Genomic DNA, 19,168 nt, shown 5'->3' on the forward strand with positions numbered 1-19,168 from the left:
CCAACTTCCCCACCAGCCCACCTCCACTTCCCTCCAGCCACACATGCCTCCAACTGGACTGCTGACTCAGGCTTCCCCTAGAGAAAGTGGAGCATAGCTTCATGCCAATTCTTGTGGCAAATTTAATAGAAAAGCATTAATTTAAAAAAAAAAAAAAAAGGTCGCACGCAGTCACTAAAAATTCTTACAGACGTATTCACTTCAGAATTAACAACCCATGCACGCATGGGACCCCTGTGTTGGCAGTTTATTTTAAAAAAACAACACTCTAGTTATCACAGTTTCTTCTTTGCCCGCCATTTTCCTTAACAGAAGAAGTTCCAAAAAACTAGGGGGATATATTCTCTTTGCAGACTGACACATTTGCAGAGGAGTCAGGAATCATAATGATTCAAAAGCTCCTACTTCAACTCCTGAATGAGGCAAAGAATAAATGACAACATAAGAACAAGTTTTGTGTACAGCAATATCATAATACAACATTGAATTATTACAGTGCACTGGTTGCAATCAAGTTCACAATAGAATATTCTTAGACCAAACACCAGACAAACTAAAATCACCCAACTGCTTACAAACTGGAATAATCAGTGGAAACAGTTGTCTCAATGGTGAAAACCAAAATCAGTAAGGCTTTTCTGGCAGTGAGTCTCTGGCACGCACGGCCCCCTCTGCTCAGAGGACCCAGGCACCCTCACTTTGAGTCTTGGTCTTTCTTTTCATCTAAAAGGGCGGAGTGGATCCCCAGCTTTTTCAGTTCTTCCACCAGGTCCCCATTCTGGTGCATCTGCAGAAGAATGTCACAGCCCCCCACAAACTCGCCGTTGAGGTACACTTGCGGGATGGTGGGCCAGTTGGAATAGTCTTTAATGCCTACGGGGAAAGAACATTTATTCAAATGTTATTTCAATGGTCAAAGCTGAACCTTTCATGGCAAAATATGACTTTTCCCCACTCCTAGCAGAACACCCACTGTCCCTCCCTTGCTTCCCCAATTCTTGTAGAACATTGTTGCTACTAAGAGCATGAGCTTTAGAGTCAAACAGACCAGCGCTAAAACCTTAGCTCTTACAATTACAAACTTTAAGACCTCAGACAAGTTATGTGTCCTCCATCCTTTGTTTCCACCCTCATCTTACAAGGTTTTTGTGAGCACCAGGTAAGTAAAGCTCTTAGTAAAATCCCTGACACATCATCAATACTGGATTAATAGCAGAGAACCAGACTGGTTAACATAAATCACGTAAGATACACAAAGCCATAATTCTCCACATATCTGCCAGTCATGCTTTCAGTAAAGCTAAACCTGAAGAAATGTCACAACCAACTTCCCTTCCCAATGGACTACTTAACATGGATCCATTATGGTTAACTCACTGCCAAACCAGGCAATCTCACCCATGCACTTCTCACACTTGTCTAGGTTGGTGCATACTCCCAGTTACTTAGGCCCAAGACGTGGAGTTGTTAATTTTTTTAATCTTTAATAATTACTTTTACTCAGAGAAAAATCCCTGTCCTGTGGCTACGGACAGCCAGCTTCCATCCTACTCAGCTACCCTGATGGCTCTCAGTGGGGCAAGTGATTTGGCTCAACCCAAAGTGACAGACAAGTCTAATGAAAGAACAGGCCAAGGCTCCTCAAGGTCCATGTCCCGGGCCTGGGGGTGAGACCTGCTCTGCTCTCAAGTGCTCACAGCAAACAAGAAACCAACCAGCATGCATGTGATCAGTCCCATGTGCAAAAAAATTTGGCTCTGAGGACACAGAAGAGATGTGTCACGCTCTGTGACAATGCAGCATGCAACTATTCTGTTCAATTCTGGGCCACAAGATGACGGTTATGACAAGAGAGTCGGAAAGCAATGCAGCTTCAATCTTAAGACATAAAAGATTACTCCTTTTTAACATACATTCCTTTCCATCACTTTTTTCCTACCTGTATGTTGAAATGAATGTACTTTCAAAAACATTAGGCTGATAGAAAGTCTGTGTTGGGTATGTTAAAAAACAGATGGTCAAAGGATGACACTTAATTCCTAGAGTTACATATATGTGATTTTTCCATATGTATATAAATATTTTCAAATGGCCAAAATAAGCATGAAGATAAACAAAACAGAAAAGACAACAGATTCTTCAAGCAAAATACTATATTATACAAATTTAAGAATCAGTCAAGTACTGATATTTATGTAGACAAACTAAAAATACAAAAACTTATTCCTGATATCGCATCATTTATTATCAAACATTTATTTTCCAAATAAAATTACCAATTTGAGTTACACCAAAAATAACAGTCCCAAGATACAATGTATTTTTCTTTTAAAAGTTATGGCCTTCTAAAAAAAACAGTGACTTTGCTCTAAATGACAGCCCCGGAGAAAGCCCTTGAGCTTTATCTTTCTCCTCCAGACTTCACTTATTAACAAATGGTTACAATGTTACAGGCCACTCTGGGTGTTAGTGAACAAAATCAGATAGAGGTTTGGTGGTCACCAATAAAGGGTAAATTCCATTAAACACCAAAACATCTTTATAATATCAAATATCTAAATCTACTAAAATACCCTGATGAATTCAAGTTTTTCATCATTCTGATGTTGGGTGCTATGTAAACAAAAACAATTACTTAGCATATAAGTTGTGTGGTTTTGGTTAGTTTCAAACTCTCCTCAAATACAGTCTGTCAGAACGTACTTTTTATAATGATACCAGTTACAAATCTTTTGCCTTTATGTTGACTGAGAGCAGGGTGTGGGAATTAAGAAATGTTTAAAGTAAACATGAGCTGCTTTTAATTCTCCTAAACTTTCTTAAATACCTTTTATACGGGTAAACCACTTGTGTGCATATTTTTTTTTTTTTTCAGTTAATAATATACCATGTGGGGCCAGGCATGGTGGCTCACGCCTGTAATCCTAGCACTCTGGGAGGCCAAGGCGGGCAGATCACTGGAGCTCAGGAGTTCGAGACCAGCCTGAGCAAGAGCGAGACCCCGTCTCTACTAAAAATAGAAAGAAATTATCTGGACAACTAAAAATATATATAGAAAAAATTAGCCGGGCATGGTGGCACATGCCTGTAGTCCCAGCTACTCGGGAGGCTGAGGCAGAGGAATTGCTTGAGCCCAGGAGTCTGAGGTTGCTGTGAGCTAGGCTGATGCCACGGCACTCACTCTAGCCTGGGCAACAGAGTGAGCCTCTGTCTCAAAAAAAAAAAAAAACACCATATACTATGTGAAGCTTTCCATGACAATCAATTTTTACTGATTTCTCTGGGTGGGTGCCTATGATTTTTGAAACACATCAAAAATGAAAATAAATTTGCCACCTGAGGGCCACTCAAAACCACGTTTAATCCTAAAAGGTACAATTTTTTTTAAGCAAAATCTTTGCTGAGTAAAAGAATGAATTGCTTTTCATCAGTCATTTTTATAGTATCACATTGGATCAAAGCATTGGGCCTGTCCCATTCATTGGGCTTTATGCCGTGGCAGACCATCAGAGAAGGGCACCAGAACCCTCACCGCCAAAACAAGTGGGCTTTCAGACCAGATGGGTTTCCGGAACATCCTGAACACTCAACACACATAGACATGTGCGAGTAAGACTAACGGCTTCCAAACCTCTCTGCCCAGGGCTGTCTTCCCTAATAACTTACATTTCAAGAACCAGGAAGACTCCACCTCAAGAGTGAATGGCAGCATTTTCTCAACAGTATCCAAGGTGCCTACTAACTGACAATTCATCAAAATTAAATTTACCTACTTCTTAAATTTTTAGATTAACAGCTGATGTCAAGGTAAAACTTTGGCATCCTTCTTAAAAACAATGCTATTTTCCATTTTTAGGAAATCTGACTTAAAGTTTAACTATTCAAGGAAATATCCAATTGCTTCCTATAGAATGAAGTGAGAAATATTTTTTTTTTTTAATTTTTAGAGACAGAGTCTCATTCTGTTGTCCAGCTTGGAGTGCAGTGGTTCAATCACAGCTCACTGCAGCCTCAAATTCCTGGGCTCAAGCGATCCTCCTGAGTGGCTGAAACTACAGGTGCACATTACCATGCCCATATAATTTTTTTTTTTATGTTTTGTAGACCAGGTTTTGCTATGTTGCCCAGGCTGGTCTCAAACTCCTGGCCTCAAGTGATCTTCCCACCTCAGAAGTGCTGGGATTACAGGCGTGAGCCCCCAAGCCCAGCTGAGAAACTTCTAATTTTAAGTAAAAGACCACTTTTCATAAGTTGAATATTAAAATGAATCCAGTGGTTAATTTCTCTTATACTTTAGTTTTTAAAAACTGCAATATGCAGTGATAGTTCTTACAAATATCACCTGAAATAACTCAGAATCAGAGAGCAACTCTTGAAAATTAGCAAAGATACCCCAAAATGGATTTTACTGATAATTATATTTCATACATGACAGACAGTGAGTGATTCAATTTGGGACAGAAAATGTCGACTGCAAAAACAGAGTAACACTACGAACTGGGAATTAGGAGGGTGTCTTACAAAATCAGTCCATGCACATCTGCTCTACAAAAAAAAAAATAATAATAATCCAAAGTATGAAGCCAGCAAGAATAGAGAAAATATACTTGAAAATTCCCTTCCAGAACTTTCAGAAGGAACTTTTCAAAATCCTTCAAATTTCAGAGCACTGGACTTTGCTCCTGGTTTGGACACTAAACCATAAGAGCACCATAATCATTGTTTTGTTTTTTCCTGGAAGAATTTCACTACAGGAGCTTCGCAGTCTGATGCAGATTAATTCCAACTCTGTCTCTTCCTTACTAGGCTCTGTGACCTTGGGCAAGTCACATCACCTCCAGGAGTCACATTTTCTTCATCTTCCCTAGAGAATGGCTTTAGGACTACAAGAGATCATCTGAGCTGAAAGCATGGAAACCTGCAGACCCTCACTAGAGGAAAAGCAAAACACAGTGGCAGAGTGGGCAAGCCACAGGCACATGGGAAAGCAGACCTGACTTGCTAGCCTATACAGGTAGCCTCAGATAAACCTATTAATCCCTTACCCTCAGTTTCCTCATCTGTAAAATGGGAGTAACACTTCTATGCCTCACAGGTTTGTCATAAAGATGAAATGAGATATAATTGGTGAAATAAGCTCCTAGCATAGCGCCAGGTGCAATGTGAACATTTTCGCCATGTCAATGTCATCTACTGCCCACCCTTCACAGGAATGCTTTTTTCAGAAAAACATGCAACAGAGAAAGCAGATGGAAAGAATGTAGGAAAAATATCAATTGAGTATGCCATACACTACAGAGCTGAGGATTACTGAGCTTCCTACTCTTAAGTGTTTTATGTAATTAATCTTGTTTAATCCTTACAAAAATCCCAGAAGGTAGGTATAATTATCCCTGCTTTACAGAGGAGAAACTAAGGCTCAGAGAAGTTAAATGACTTACCCAAAGTCACAATGTTAGCATGTGGTGGAACCAGCATTTGCATCCAGGTTTCTAGAAGTACAAAAATCCACATGCTACCTGAGTCCCTCACTAGAGATAGTATCCACCCTGCAGCTGCCATCTGTCTCTCCTAACCATGAGCTACACTTGCACTGCACATGCATCTGCAGTATATGGGACTGTTTCACATCTCTTAAATGTATATAAACAAATACCATTATGCTATAATTACCTTTTTACAACTTGTTTTTTGACTAAACATTGTATTTCTGAGATTTAGCCATGTTAAATATATTAGACCTAGTTCATTTTAAACATAATTTAGTTTTCCATCATATGACTAAACTACAGTTTATTCAGTTGGCTTATTCAGTCTGCTACTATTAATAATAGACCAAGATGCTGTCTTGTCAGTTCCTCATTATTGCAAGCAATGCTAAAATGAACACCTATATATATATAATATATATATATAGTGTGTGTGTATATATATATACACATATATATAAAATAACACACATATGCAGGAGTCAGTCTCTGCGAACCACAGGGTGACAAACTATGGGCTTCAGGCCAAATCCAGTCTATTTCCTGTTTCTGTAAATAAAGTTTTACTGGAACTCAGCCATGTTCATTCATATATGTATTGTCCATAATTGATTTCAGGCTCTAACAGCAGAGTTGACACAACAAAGACCACACAGCCCACAAAGCCTGATGAGCTTACTCTCCAGCCCCTACTCCACTACCATCCTCTGCAGCTCCCCCTCTCTAGACTATACACCTAGGAGTGAAGCAGCTCAGTCTTAGGCTCTGTTCACCATGAACTTGACTGAGTACTGACCACACACAATTTGTTACCCAACTAATTCCCTGATACTGGAAAAGTGGAGCATATTTTCAAATACTTAATAAACATTCAACAATAGGATAATTATTTATTCAATAAATATTTGAGTCCCTATTCAATCAGACACTTGTTCCAGGTGCAAGAAATACAATGGTGATCTAAATCAGCAGAAATTTACGAGTGTTTACAATGCTTTTTAATCAGGGAAGAGACTTTTGCAATATGATGATAAGTAAAAGAAGCATTTATTTATTCATTAAAACATACATTGAAAGCTTGCTTTGCGCAAGCAGAACACACGGCACCACAGGCAGTTGCATAAGACCTGTCCCTTGCTCTCAGGAGGGCAAAATACCATGTATAGACAAGCATGATCTCATTATGTGTTTTAAAAAATATTAGGAAGTAGACTCAAAGATTCATAATGGTTTATGTAGAATTACAGGTGATTTTCATTTTCTCCATGCTTGCTGGTGTTTTCCAAGTTTCTTCTATGAGCATGTTATATAATTCTATTTATAATTGAATATAAAGGATATTCTTTATTAAGACCAGGGTTAGGAAACAGTGATGTCAGTCTACTGGAGCCTGATCTCTATGTGGCTGTCTTCTGTGTGTGTTCCAGATAAAAAGGAGAGGAATAAGAAGGCCAGAGCCCATTGCTGCCTCACAGTCACCTTTGTTCCTTGGGTCACAATCTCAAGACCTCTCTGTATCACACTCCTTGGAACCTAGGGCCTAGAACTAGGAAATAGTTCCCCAAACTTCCTCAGGCTTGGGCCCTTGTAAAGCTCGGCCCTCTCTGGAACCAGAAAAAAGGAAAGGCCAATTTTGCAGAAGCTCTGATCGTGTTACTAGCAGTGACCTTGGGTCTGGGAAAGGTACACAGACATATCTTTGGCTGACAAAAGCAGCATCAGACAGGCTGTGAGTCTCTCTTGGTAAACTCAAAGGTACAGAGAGCAAAGAGATGAACAGTCTTAGTAGTACCCTAGCTAAACTAATCCCCATTGTGGAAACATGCTTATTCTACCCTGCCCCAGTCTCACTGTATTAAGAATGTTAAGTTCAGAAGCCAGATGTATAAGCTGGAAGACAGAAATATAAATGCTATCAGCACACATTCTTACTTCTGCTCCTACTTTCAGTTTATTAGCTATATTCCAATATATCCCATCTCTGATTATACTAAAGAGGAGAACATAAATTCACAAACCAAAGACCCTCAACACTTTATAAGAAGCAAGACAACAACACAACTTTTTACAAATGCCATATTGGCAATGTATGGGGACGTGTTGCAAGGCCCCAGTTTAAAGACCGCAGAACAGTTACTCTTATCTTTTAAGCGGAGAAGCTGCCTCTGAATGAAGACTACAGATCCCCCGTACATGATAAAACGCAGAGCCTAGCAACTGGTAGAATTCTGGGAAGACAAAAGGGTCATGAGAATAATACATGGTAATATTATATATACCTGGTAATGTTAATCTGCCTTCTCTACTCCTCCACCTAACAGGCCTCCTAGGTTCCACCCACCGAAACTATCACCTACAGCAAATATAGGATCAGCTATCACCAAGAATTTTTAAGGATTAAATAACCTAGGAAAAAATACATTTGAAAGCCATAAGTGCTAATCATAAAATAGCTACCATTTATCTGGGTGCTTTCTGTACCAGGCAAGATAATAAGCACTTTCTATCATTTTTACTTTCTTCCTCACAAAAATTGTGCTAAGTTGGATCTCATTATCCTCATTTTATGGAAAAGGAAAATGCAGTTAAGTGACTTGTGTTGGCCAAAGAAGAGGATTCCAACCCAAAGCTTTTCCACAACACCAGCTTGTCTCATTAATGTAAGAAATGACTATGATTAGTAATCTCAAATGTAGAATAACAGTCCATTCTAACATAGAACCTGGTACCTCTTTTTAGCACAATGTGACTAAAGAAGAGTACTAGACTAGGGACATGTGGGAGACTCAGTCATTTAAAGGCTCTAACTTGAATGCAGGGGTACCCTAAGCCAAAAGGACAAGGTACAACCTTCCCAGTTCTCTGCCAACCCTGACCAACCCTTGCCAAGGAGCAGGCCCATGTGCCTGGCCTCTTCCTCTTCCCCCACTCAGATAAAAATGGGAGAATGCATGTAAGGTATCTGGAAAAGATGCTAAGTAGCTGTCAGGGTCTTCCCTCCTTGCCTGGGGCCAGTGAAAAGCCACAGGCCTTCTGCGGCTCCAAGATTGAGGTAGTGAGTTAGTCTGGGGCCCAGGAGTCATTGCTGCTGCTTCTTCCCACAAGTCTCTGGAAGTCCTAGCCCCCACACAGTCACCCCTGTGTTTGAGCATGTAAAAGCAAATGTCATGCCTTTTCCACCAGAGCACTAGATCCCAACTAAGATCAGTCAACTGTAGCACCAACCCTTTCCTTGTAGCAATACAGAGGATGGTACTTGACAGCCTGTGCCTTGAACCAAGAAAGGCCAGCCTCTGACCTCAGTAGCCTCAGATAAAGGCAGCCTCCGCCCTCTTCCCAACACCAACAGCATCAGTGCCTTATCCACGAAACAGGCCAATGGCTTCCAATCTCCTCAAAGTGTCCCTAAAAGTGCCTACCTTACAGTGAGTACTTACTATGAGTTCCCTCTTTGCCCCACTTTCCAGCCCTACAGAGCGGGGAGTGAGGCTGATGATCACCTTCCTCGGACCCAGCCCAAGACAAATCACCCTGAAACGCCTATTTCAGCTCAAAGGAAGGATCAGTGAACCCCTAGAACTTACCCCACTGCCCAAGCTGGCAACAGTACCAAAGCCTCAGACCCTTAAGACTTAATTCAAGTCACCCCCGACTCAGATCTTCATCCCAGACTCTGATCCAGAATAGCGCTCCCCGGCCTGATCCCGTTGGAACCCCCAGACAGACCCTTATCGATAGAGCCCCAACCCCCAACCCGGCGCGGCCGAGCTCCTGACCATCGGCCCGGTGCGGAGAAACCGCTCAGCCTCGCGCAGCGGTCCCGGGGGCGGTGGACCCCTGACAGGCACAGCGGCCTCCGCGGCCATTCCCACCCCCGCCGCCGGCAGGCCTGACCTTGTCGGAGCTCGGGGTCGTCCAGCACGTTGTAGGCCGCGTAGTCGCGGACGCCGTGCAGCCGCAGGATCTGCACCACGGCGTTGCTGAAGCCGCATTGGGGCTGCTCCGGCGTGCCCTTGAGGAAGACCACCACCTTGTCCTTTTTCACCAGCGCGTCCAGCTGCTCCGCCGAGCCGCCGCCGCCCGCGCCCGAACCCGCCGTCCGCACGCCCGGACTCCGCAGGACGCCGCTGCCGCCGCCCGCGCCGCGCCCCCAGCGGAGCAGAGCCGCCGCCGCTCGGCCGAGGGACCCGCTCATTCCCGAACGCTCGCCGGAGCCCTCGATCGACTCGGACTTCGGCTCGCAACCCCACTCCCTCCCAAGCCCGACTGCAGCCCGCCCCGCCCCCGGAAGCTCTGATTGGACCGGATCCGACCTGCTTTCCGTGATTGGACAACACTGGCCCGCATTTACTCAATTCTACCAATCCTGTTGCCCGTCCCGCCTGGCAAGTGGGAGGTGGTCCTTATGCCTGAGCCGCATGCTACCGCCTTACAATTGGCTGTGGGCAACCGTTTTGTCAATTGATTGGAGAAAATGGATGTCTATCAGGGTCACGCTCGTAGGGCAGCGAGAGGCAAAACCAGGGGGAAGACCACTTTCCTCCCGAGAGCCGACGGAGCCAGCTGGGATACTCCGGGACGCCTGAGACAGGCGCTGGGCGGGGTCTCGCCCGTTTCGCGGAACGCCGGGAAGGGGTCACGTCCAGATAAAGGTTCCGGTTCCGGTGTCGGCGGCTGCTGGATTGCCATGGCAACCCTGTTGGCTGGCGCGTGATGCGAGGTGGTGGGACTAGGGCAAGCTGGCGTCCGCCATTGCCAGCCTAGGTGAGCGTCCCCGGTGCCTCCGGAGGGCCGCGGCCGAGTGCGGTCCGTCGTGACGGGGAGCGGGGGCTTCCAGCTCCAGGGCTGTGGTCTCGCTTCCAGAACCTTCCCTCGGCCCCTCCGTCCACGTGGGAGCTGAGGCTCTGGCCTGGCCCTGCGGCTCCGGCTTCTGGCGCGCGATTCTCTCTCTAGAACAACTTCTCTTTTAAAGTCTTGTAAAGCGCTCGTGCCTGTGTGTTTTCTTCTGGGTTTCGAGCCTCCCAGCCCACGGAAGCCCTTGGGCCAAGGCTCCGGAAAGGTTTGTTGAAGGGGGAAATAAACAGTGACAAACGTTTCCGAAGCAGGTGCTGGGTGCCAGGCACTGCACCGGCACAGAGTCTTCAGGGAGATCTGGTGCCCAAAGTTTGGAATCAGCGTGAGAAATGATAAGCAGATACAAACCAGTGTGGGAGTAGAGGAGAGAAAGCAAGCTTCCGTAGGCCAGTTGCTTGCTCTCTTCTCCATTGTACTTGTTACTGTTTTTTATATACTGTATTTACTCGCTTGTTTGTTGACTTCTCTCCCAGGCACTCCACATTATTCACTGCTGTATCGTCAGTGCCTAGGACAGTGCTTGGAACGTGGTAGGTGCTCATATTGGTGGAAAGAACGGATTCAGGAGAGCAGGACTCAGTGGAACTGCTGTGTGGTCTGTAGTCTTGGAGCCGCACAGGGTTGGTCCTACCCTGGAGCACACCAGACTTGCAGAAAAAGCATACCCCAGAGGAAGCTGAGGCATGCCTGCTCAAGAGCCAGCGGTTCCATGTGCAATTTTCCTCTGATAATTCCTAGGTACTGTTGCCACGGTGATAATGACTGTGCCATGTCATTATCTATTCACCAACAGTAAGAGAAGCTTGGCAGTCGAGATATTGTTTAGCAGATGAAGCGGTTTCTGTTGGACACTTTAAGTACTGCTACAAATCACTTTTAAAAACCTTGAGTATTTTTTTAAATGTTGCTGGAGGAGACCAGCGTTTATACTTTGGGAGTGCTCACATTTAAAATCAATTTCAGTGAGTGAGTCTTTCAAGTATTGGTTCGGACTGAAACTTGAGCCTAGTAAACTAGGAATATAAACTTGGGACGTTACCCAGAAATGTTCCTTGGTGTCATATTTTCACTCCCATCAATGTTATTGATGCTTGCTAATTTTCTAATGTGGGGCAGAAAATGGATCAGGTGCTTAAAGAATCTTTTTGTTTTTCAGATTCATTGATTCCAGGTAAATCAGAGGAACCAGCATCATGAACAGAAATATATAAAAAATGCTGTTATGCTGAAGCATAACTTGTTTCAGAAGTCCAGCATCTGGTGCACTTAACAATAAAGCATCTATTAAATTCTTTCCAAAATGACGTTTTGTTCATGCTTATATTGTAGTACGTTTTTTGTTTGTCTTTAAGTAAATATTGGTGATTTGTCCCTGAAAACCTAAGTTGTTTTTTGCTGTTAACCTTAATAACACACAGGCTCCCTAAAAGTAAATGATATTTATACAGGAAAAAGGCATTGCAATGGGAGAATGTGTGCCATGGTAAACTATGTTTGTATTCAGGGAGGTAAAAGAAGACAGGTTTTTGAAGGAAAAATGAGGATGATTACATAATAGTCTTGAGGTAATTATCCTTGGCTACAAGGATCAGTAATAAGGGTGACACCAGTCCAAGGTTGGAAAGGCAGTTGCTGGGCAGATGCCCTTGCAGGCATATTTTTTGTGTAAGGTTATGATGGCCTTTGTGCAAATTTCCAGTTTTTGTGGAGTCTTTTGTGATCGATTTTGTTATCAGGCATTGATGCATGAGAGCTCTTCTCTTCGTGGTGTTCCCCAGATCTATTTGTCAGGTTTTTCTTTTAATACAAGTGGCTCCGTTTTGATTCTGGCAGCTTTCACGTTGCCCACTCTAAACTGTCTAAATCTGCTTTTGTTTTGCCTGCAATAGAGAGAAGAATTTGCAAACTTATATTCTGAGGTTCTGAGACACAGAGCAGTAATGGGGAGTATCGCATCCCTTACCTAATGTATAATTTTGGCTTCAGAAGCACAGTTGTCTTTTTTAGTTGTTACATGTTCTATTAAGTTGAAAATACAACTATCATTAAAGATTAAGGGTAATCCTTGAGCAGGAAGAATATAATGCCTGTTTTTCAAAATTATGGTGGAGTTGCCATGTTATGTAGAGTATAAGAACATACAGTATATGAAATGCTAAGGATAGGAGAAAGCATGTTGGTGCTTGTTCAAGGAGATGAGAGGGATGTCTTTGATAGCATGAACAAGAACAGGGAAGCAAATCATGTATCTAAAGTGAAGAAATTGAAATAATACATTTAAATTTTTAATAAACCCAAAACACAGTGAAATATTTATTGTATATGTTAAGCAGATTTTTTTCCTGCCTTTGGTTTAATGCCACTCCTGGAGTATTAGCACCAAGCATCAATGATTTTAAGAAGCAAAGAAAACTATTTAAAATATTTCTTCCAAAGCATTGAACTTTTCTGTATAATTTGGCATTTTGGTTTTGAGATTTCTCTTTAGAAATCCTATAATGAAACCATGACAAAATATACTTTTTTTTTTTTTTTTTGAGACAGAGTCTCGCTTTGTTGCCCGGGCTAGAGCGAGTGCCGTGGCGTCAGCCTAGCTCACAGCAACCTCAAACTCCTGGGCTTAAGTGATCCTACTGCCTCAGCCTCCCGAGTAGCTGGAACTACAGGCATGCGCCACCATGCCCGGCTAATTTTTTCTATATATATTTTTAGTTGTCCAGATAATTTTTCTTTCTATTTTTTTAGTAGAGACGGGGTCTCGCTCAGGCTGGTCTCGAACTCCTGACCTCGAGCGATCCACCAGCCTCGGCCTCCCAGAGGGCTGGGATTACAGGCGTGAGCCACCGCGCCCGGCCAAAATATACTTCTTAAATAAACTGTTGTCATTAATATCTGCACCTACGCTCAAATATTTTTCAGTATTTGAACACATAAGTAAATGGTCTATATCAGTTTGTGATCTCTGCCTGTGGACATTAATGGGGAGGTGAGGATGGGAAGTACACAGAAACTTATGAGAATCCTGGGATTTTGGTCACAAAATCCAATTAAATTCCAAACTAAATAATCATTCCATGTAAATGTGCTGACTCAGGCATCCTAAAAATGTTTTTCTTCCCTGTGCTTATTTATAGATAAGGCTTCACTATATTTGGTAAAACTCTTTTCTACCCATTTGTCCCAAAGCAGATTTCACCATTGAATCCAGAGTGAAAATTCTCACAAATCTGGGATAGGTTCTTCCATTGTCAGCCTCACATGAAGAACTAGCATTGGATTATTGAGCCTCAGATAACACTTGACTTGAACGTTCAGCATGTCAGTGTTTCCATTCCTTTACGTTTGTACTCAGTGCTGCATTCTTGTTTGTTCAGCAGTGACCACTTAGAAAATGAGACTGTATTTCTGTGAACAAGAGCATGTGATAGAGAAGTGTCTCTGTTGGGGCTGGCCAGACAGAGTATTCTGCAAATGCCATGTTAAGAGAAAAGTGGCTGCTTGGGTGGACAAGGGGCCGAGTCACCAAACATTCCTGAGCTAAAATAGTGTTTGGAACTCAGAGTTCCATCAATTTCAGCTGGAACCTGAAACCTTTCTCTGGTGCACTTAGTTATTATCCAGTAATTTTAGATCATCACTGCAGCCCTGGAATTAATTGGATTCCCTGATGATACCAAAAATAATATAATATGTGAGAAAGCAAGGCATAACCCAGCCCACCAAGAGAATTTTTTGAATCCCTGATGCAGAGATAGAAATGCCTTTTGGATTTTGACTACCTCTCTCTGACAAGGCAGCTGGTTTATTAATACTTCCCTGGCCATGGAAGTGGCCTCAGCTTTGCTAATCACTGGTGCCCACATCTTGGAGACAGGCTAGAGGCAGGAAGGCAGGCCCTGCCCTCCTCGCCTGCCCTCAGAGTACTGGGTGAGTGAAGAGAGATGGTGTGCAGTAGGTCAGGTCAGTTCAGTCTAGGACAGACCGTGGGAGATGGGTGATTACTTATGAAAAGCACCGATGGTGTAACAGCCTGATTCTGTCCTGGGTTCCAGTCCTAAACATCACTAAATACTCAGGAGCTGTTTTTGACTTTCTTCAAATTTTTCCATACCACCTGTTTTCCCCTTCATGGGTTTTTGAAAACTGCGTTCGATGTCTGCTAAAGGTTATACATATTTCAATATTTCTTTATATAAGGGCTACAGAGTTACAAGGGGTCTATTTGTGCTCTATCCCTCTGCTCCTAAATATTTACCCCAAAATGATAATCTTGCTATTATCTTGTACTTTTTTATTCTTTAAACCACCTTTGTATATTATCTATACGTGAGTTCATTTGAACCTTAGATTAACCCCAGGATAACAGTTCTCAGATATTTTGGTCCCCCAATTATATTCTCTTTCATATTTATAACATCTTATTGACAGACATTGGCACTTTGTGTACCTCTAAGTTTTGTTGCCTTCATGTGCAGTTTTTGTTTTCCTGCTGAACCATAGCATAACCTGCAATTCCTACAGAAAATTAAGTATCTCAGCTATCTTTGGTAGCTCTGCATGTGTATACAGTGAATTCAGAGATGATTTTTATGCTTTGTAAAATTACAATGACAACTTCAACCCAAAGATCCAATTAAAAAAACCCTAAACCATAGCTTTCACTTCTGAAAGTTGTGTCCTCTCATCCGCATGCTGCTTTCTCACTGAGGACTGAGCTCCTTGGCTATGTGCCTTTGAAGTCACATCTGCTGGCCTTTGTTCCATTGTGAGCCTTATTTAATTCCAAGGAAAAGAGCCTGAATCGCCTGTAAAGTGGTAAGAACGAAGTGGTAATCATAAAACTTGTTAAGCCTTTGGATTAAAGGTGGTGAAAGAATTGTTGACTTTTCCGCAACTGCCTGTTTAATGAATTTTAATGTTTCGTTTTATGTGTGTCTGTTTTTACCAGCTGATAGTTTCTATAACTCAAATTATTAATTACATTCTAAAGATTTCTGAAAAGATCCCAAGACCACAGAGTATACAAAGCAAGGAGCCAGTGCTGGTGTGTGTCAGACCTGTTAGGAAGATTTATCTGTTAGCGGAAGTTTATATATATCTGCCTCTGATAGTCACTGAGTTTGCAGCCAGAAGAACATTTAGGAAGTTTAATTGTTTTCTTTGAATAATTGCTAAGATGTATTGCCAAGGCCGTAAATACTCTTTACGATGAGTCAGAATTTCACTTTGTACTTCAACCTTTGAGCCTTAATCATTTCATGCCTTCAAAATTAAGTCTTGCTCTTGTGAGAATCCAAGATCCAGCCTTCTACAACAATTCATCTAGCAAAGAAGGAGAAATTCACCCCAGTTTCATGGTGGGGAAGGGATGGTTCAGGTTAGAAATGGGATGACACAGCCTTTGCAGAAAAAAAATGGAGGCTTTTGAATAATATTTTTTCTGCTTTTATGGCCAGAAAAATTCTATTTGTTAATTCTAAGCTTTATATTTTTTGAAAGTGTAGCCTAGTAAGATAATGTTAATATCAAATTTCAGTGGGCCAGAGTTTCAGAGTTTTAATAAAAGACATATCGTAAACCAATTATATGCTGTTAAAAAACAAAACAAAACAGAAAAAGGGAATTTTTTTGGAAACAGGCTTACTTGCAAAATTGGGTGACCAAAAGAATTTTGTATTAAAAGTTTTAAAGTTCGGAGAACAAGCCTGTGAATAAAAAAAAGAACTCTTGAGATGCTGCCGTATTAACATACCTTCTTCCCGCTCCAGATGCACGGTGATCTGACATTTTCATATCGTAGCTTTGTCAGTGCAGCCCTAACAGGACATGTCAGTCCAGTTGATGTGGTATTCCCATTGGTTCATCTCTTCCTACTGTTCGGTGGCGGCCCTGTGACAATTCACACGTACTGTTGGCTGTCTGTGCATAGGGCCAATAATATCGTCTTACTTGAAGGAATTCTTGTTTATGTTCAAAAACACTACATCTTTCATTGGGAATAATAGTCAGAGGAGTTAAAACACACGCTTTTTTTTTGGAAAGTAAAAAGAATACATATTTGAAAATCATTCGGTCTGTTGAGAAACTTGGGGCATTTTATAAAGAGTCTCTGTCTTACCCGACAAGGCAGGTAGAGGGCAGTAGGCTGTTTTGCTTGGGAAGCTGGGGCAGCCAGGAGCCAATAAGGGCTCCCTGGTGATTATATACGGTGTCTGGGACTTAATCAGTTTGCCCACTTCTAGGAGGGGTCCCTCGGTTCTCACTCAAGGGCTGTTATTTTAGGGAATGGCTAACTTGCTTAGTTTTCTAATATAGTTACAACAAATTAGAAGCAGTAAATTTAAAAGGCTAACAGTAAAAGAAGGAAGAAGAAATGACTGATAGGTCAACAGATTAAAGAATAAGCAGCAGACATTCTGGAATTTTTTTTTAAAGCAGAATTCTCCGGACATTTGATATAAGAAGGGGCAAACAACCTTCACAAGGGATTATTCCCTGTGCTGTAGAGCCTTGTGTAACGTTTCCAAGTAACCTCGAAAAAAATTATTTCCACATACTCGGGGTAAGAAGTCAAGGAAACATGCAGTTTATTTTAGCTTCCCAGCAAAAATTATACACACAGAGCTTAAGGTTAGGGTTATGTTAAAAAATAAACTTCAGAGGAATGCTTTCTTCCCCCATTATGCCAGATAAACAGTTTTATTCTAGCTCTTATATACCTCATATTTGTCCATGGTAAACACCTTAGAAATGCTTACTAAATTTAATTAGGTGGTGAGGGATTGAATGATATTGCATAAAATTGAGTTTTTCTAACTGTAAAGCAAATGGGCTTGAGAGAGCTCAGCTGGCATTAGATCAGAAAGGGCCATCCGTAAAGTGGTTCTGCCAGGGCCGATGTACAATTCAATCCAGGACATACGCTTCAAGGCATCAAAGAATATAGCCACTTCACTTGCCTCACTGCCCAGCCCTATTTCATGGCTGTTGGGGACCAAAAGCCCTTCAGGGAGTGTATGTATCATACTTTTATTTATCATGCCCTGCCCCCCGCCCCCACACACACACGTGACCATCAGCTTCTAGTTCGGCAGAATTTATTGTCACTGGTGCCTTAGCACCATCCCTGGCACTTAGTCTATGCTCAATACATAATTATTGAGTACAGACAGTATCTCAGCAAATCCCAAATTGTGTGAAACTCACTATTAACCACAGGTGCTGTAGGAGGTGAAGAAACATTTGGCACTAGAGCAGCGGCAAGCTCCGTGCTAAGCAGGATGGGGGAGGGGGCGCTTGATGGAGTCTTGAAAGAAGGGTAAAGAGCTTCCATAGAAAAGGGAGGGACATTCTGGGAAGAGGAAACAGCCAGCCAGGGCAAAGGCACAGAGGCCCATGAGCGCCCTGGAGGAATGCCAAGTCATCTCTTGAGAAATGCAGAGACGCGGACGTAGCTAGGGTGAGGTCAGGTGGAAAGGGCCTTAGGATCTTGTCCTGTGGGTGAGAGGTCCAGAAGGAGAGTGAACTGCAGAGTATTTGAGCTGTCACGCTGGCAAGAGTGTTGAGGACGGATTGGAGGTGGCTGAGCTAACGGAGGGAGGCCAGTTGGGAGAGAGTTGTAAGATTTAACCATTCCGGTCTCTGGGTGGTGCCAGGGAAGGGCTCCCACGCAAGCCAAGTTGGATACCTTGAAGGTAGGATTGGCAGCATTTGGTGCTGGCTGCGCAGGGAGGGGCTGGGGGCTACTGCCTGCTGATGCAGGGACCACGGGGAGGAGGCAGGAGGGTTGAAAAGCTGAGGTCATGAATTACTTTCAGACATTCTGAGTTTACAGGGACATGAGAGACATCTAAATCATCAGGTGATATCTGAAACGAAGGGGGAGATTATCCAGATTATTGCCTCTATGGCTCTGGATCTATTGATAAAAGAGATTTGGGCAGGGAGGGCAAGAAAAAGAAGAGGGCAGTGAAAAAACCGCAGGGCAAGCATGTCTCTGGGAAGGGCAGGCCATGGGGAGAAACGGGAGTAAGTGCTTCAGCAGAGAGGGAGTGACTGGCAGTGTCAGAAGCCACGGAGAGTGGCCAGGTAAGGGCCCAGGGTCTCCTGGACTTGGCAGTGGAGGCAGACACGGTGTGGGCTGAGGCAATCTGTGTTTCCTGACCTTGAGCACTTCACTGAACCTCTCAGGGGCTCTGCAGCATGACACAGTTGTGTCTGTGCATTTGCCAAGTGTCTTCTGGCTTTTATTTTTGTCTGTGTGTGAGTCTTTGTGTCAGGCCATCTTACAGTTTGTGAAGTGAGCCGGTAGGGCCAGTCCATTTGCCCATAGTCATCATGACACAAACAAGCGTTTCCATTTGGCTGACGAAACAACCTTGATTGCTGAAGCTGGTGTGCTGGTTCCATGGCATTGACCACTCCCACCTTCTCTCCCGCCTGCTCAGGGGAGTTGCTTCCGTCTGCCGAATATGGCTTTTCAATTAACCAGGAGGTGCAGTTAGCGGCACTGGCCATTTCTCTCAGTATACCAAGTCTACAACATCAAAGATGAAATTTAGGATTAATGTTCTTTAAAATCTTAAGCCCCTGCTGCAGCTATTACAGTTGTGAGGACTTGCGTCAGCCTGTTTGGAAAGCATTTGTTCTGCATGTGTTTGGTACCAGTTGTTTGCAGCAAGATTCTAAGGTTTTGTGGCTACCAGAGTGAAAGTCAACTTTCTCTGTTAGGGAAGTAACCTGGCCCGTCAAGAATTGTCATCAAAAGCAACAGGTTTTATACAGACACATGAACCTATTTGAATTTAAGAGCCCCTGCCACTCAG

The 19,168-nt window shown here is 42.9% G+C and overlaps 1 protein-coding gene, 1 long non-coding RNA gene and 1 other non-coding gene across 3 annotated transcripts; 2 read left to right on the plus strand and 1 right to left on the minus strand.

Annotated features, from left to right (window-relative positions):
• Positions 1-231: 231 nt before the first annotated feature.
• GLRX5 (glutaredoxin 5) lies at positions 232-9,884 on the minus strand. Its single transcript, XM_045561305.1, has 2 exons — positions 9,384-9,884; positions 232-873 (listed from the first exon to the last, which is right to left on the minus strand). The coding sequence occupies exons 1-2, from the start codon at positions 9,682-9,684 to the stop codon at positions 695-697; spliced, it is 480 nt and encodes a 159-aa protein (XP_045417261.1). The 5' UTR covers positions 9,685-9,884; the 3' UTR covers positions 232-694.
• Positions 9,885-9,903: 19 nt separating this feature from the next.
• On the plus strand, positions 9,904-11,644 carry LOC123644900. Its single transcript, XR_006737300.1, has 3 exons — positions 9,904-10,253; positions 10,817-10,873; positions 11,500-11,644. It is a non-coding gene; the product is annotated as an uncharacterized LOC123644900 (long non-coding RNA).
• LOC123630853 lies at positions 10,938-11,214 on the plus strand. Its single transcript, XR_006732794.1, has one exon. It is a non-coding gene; the product is annotated as a small Cajal body-specific RNA 13 (non-coding RNA).
• Positions 11,645-19,168: the final 7,524 nt, after the last annotated feature.

The sequence above is a fragment of the Lemur catta genome, chromosome 1 (assembly GCF_020740605.2).
Source record: "Lemur catta isolate mLemCat1 chromosome 1, mLemCat1.pri, whole genome shotgun sequence".
Lineage (NCBI taxonomy): Eukaryota > Metazoa > Chordata > Mammalia > Primates > Lemuridae > Lemur > Lemur catta.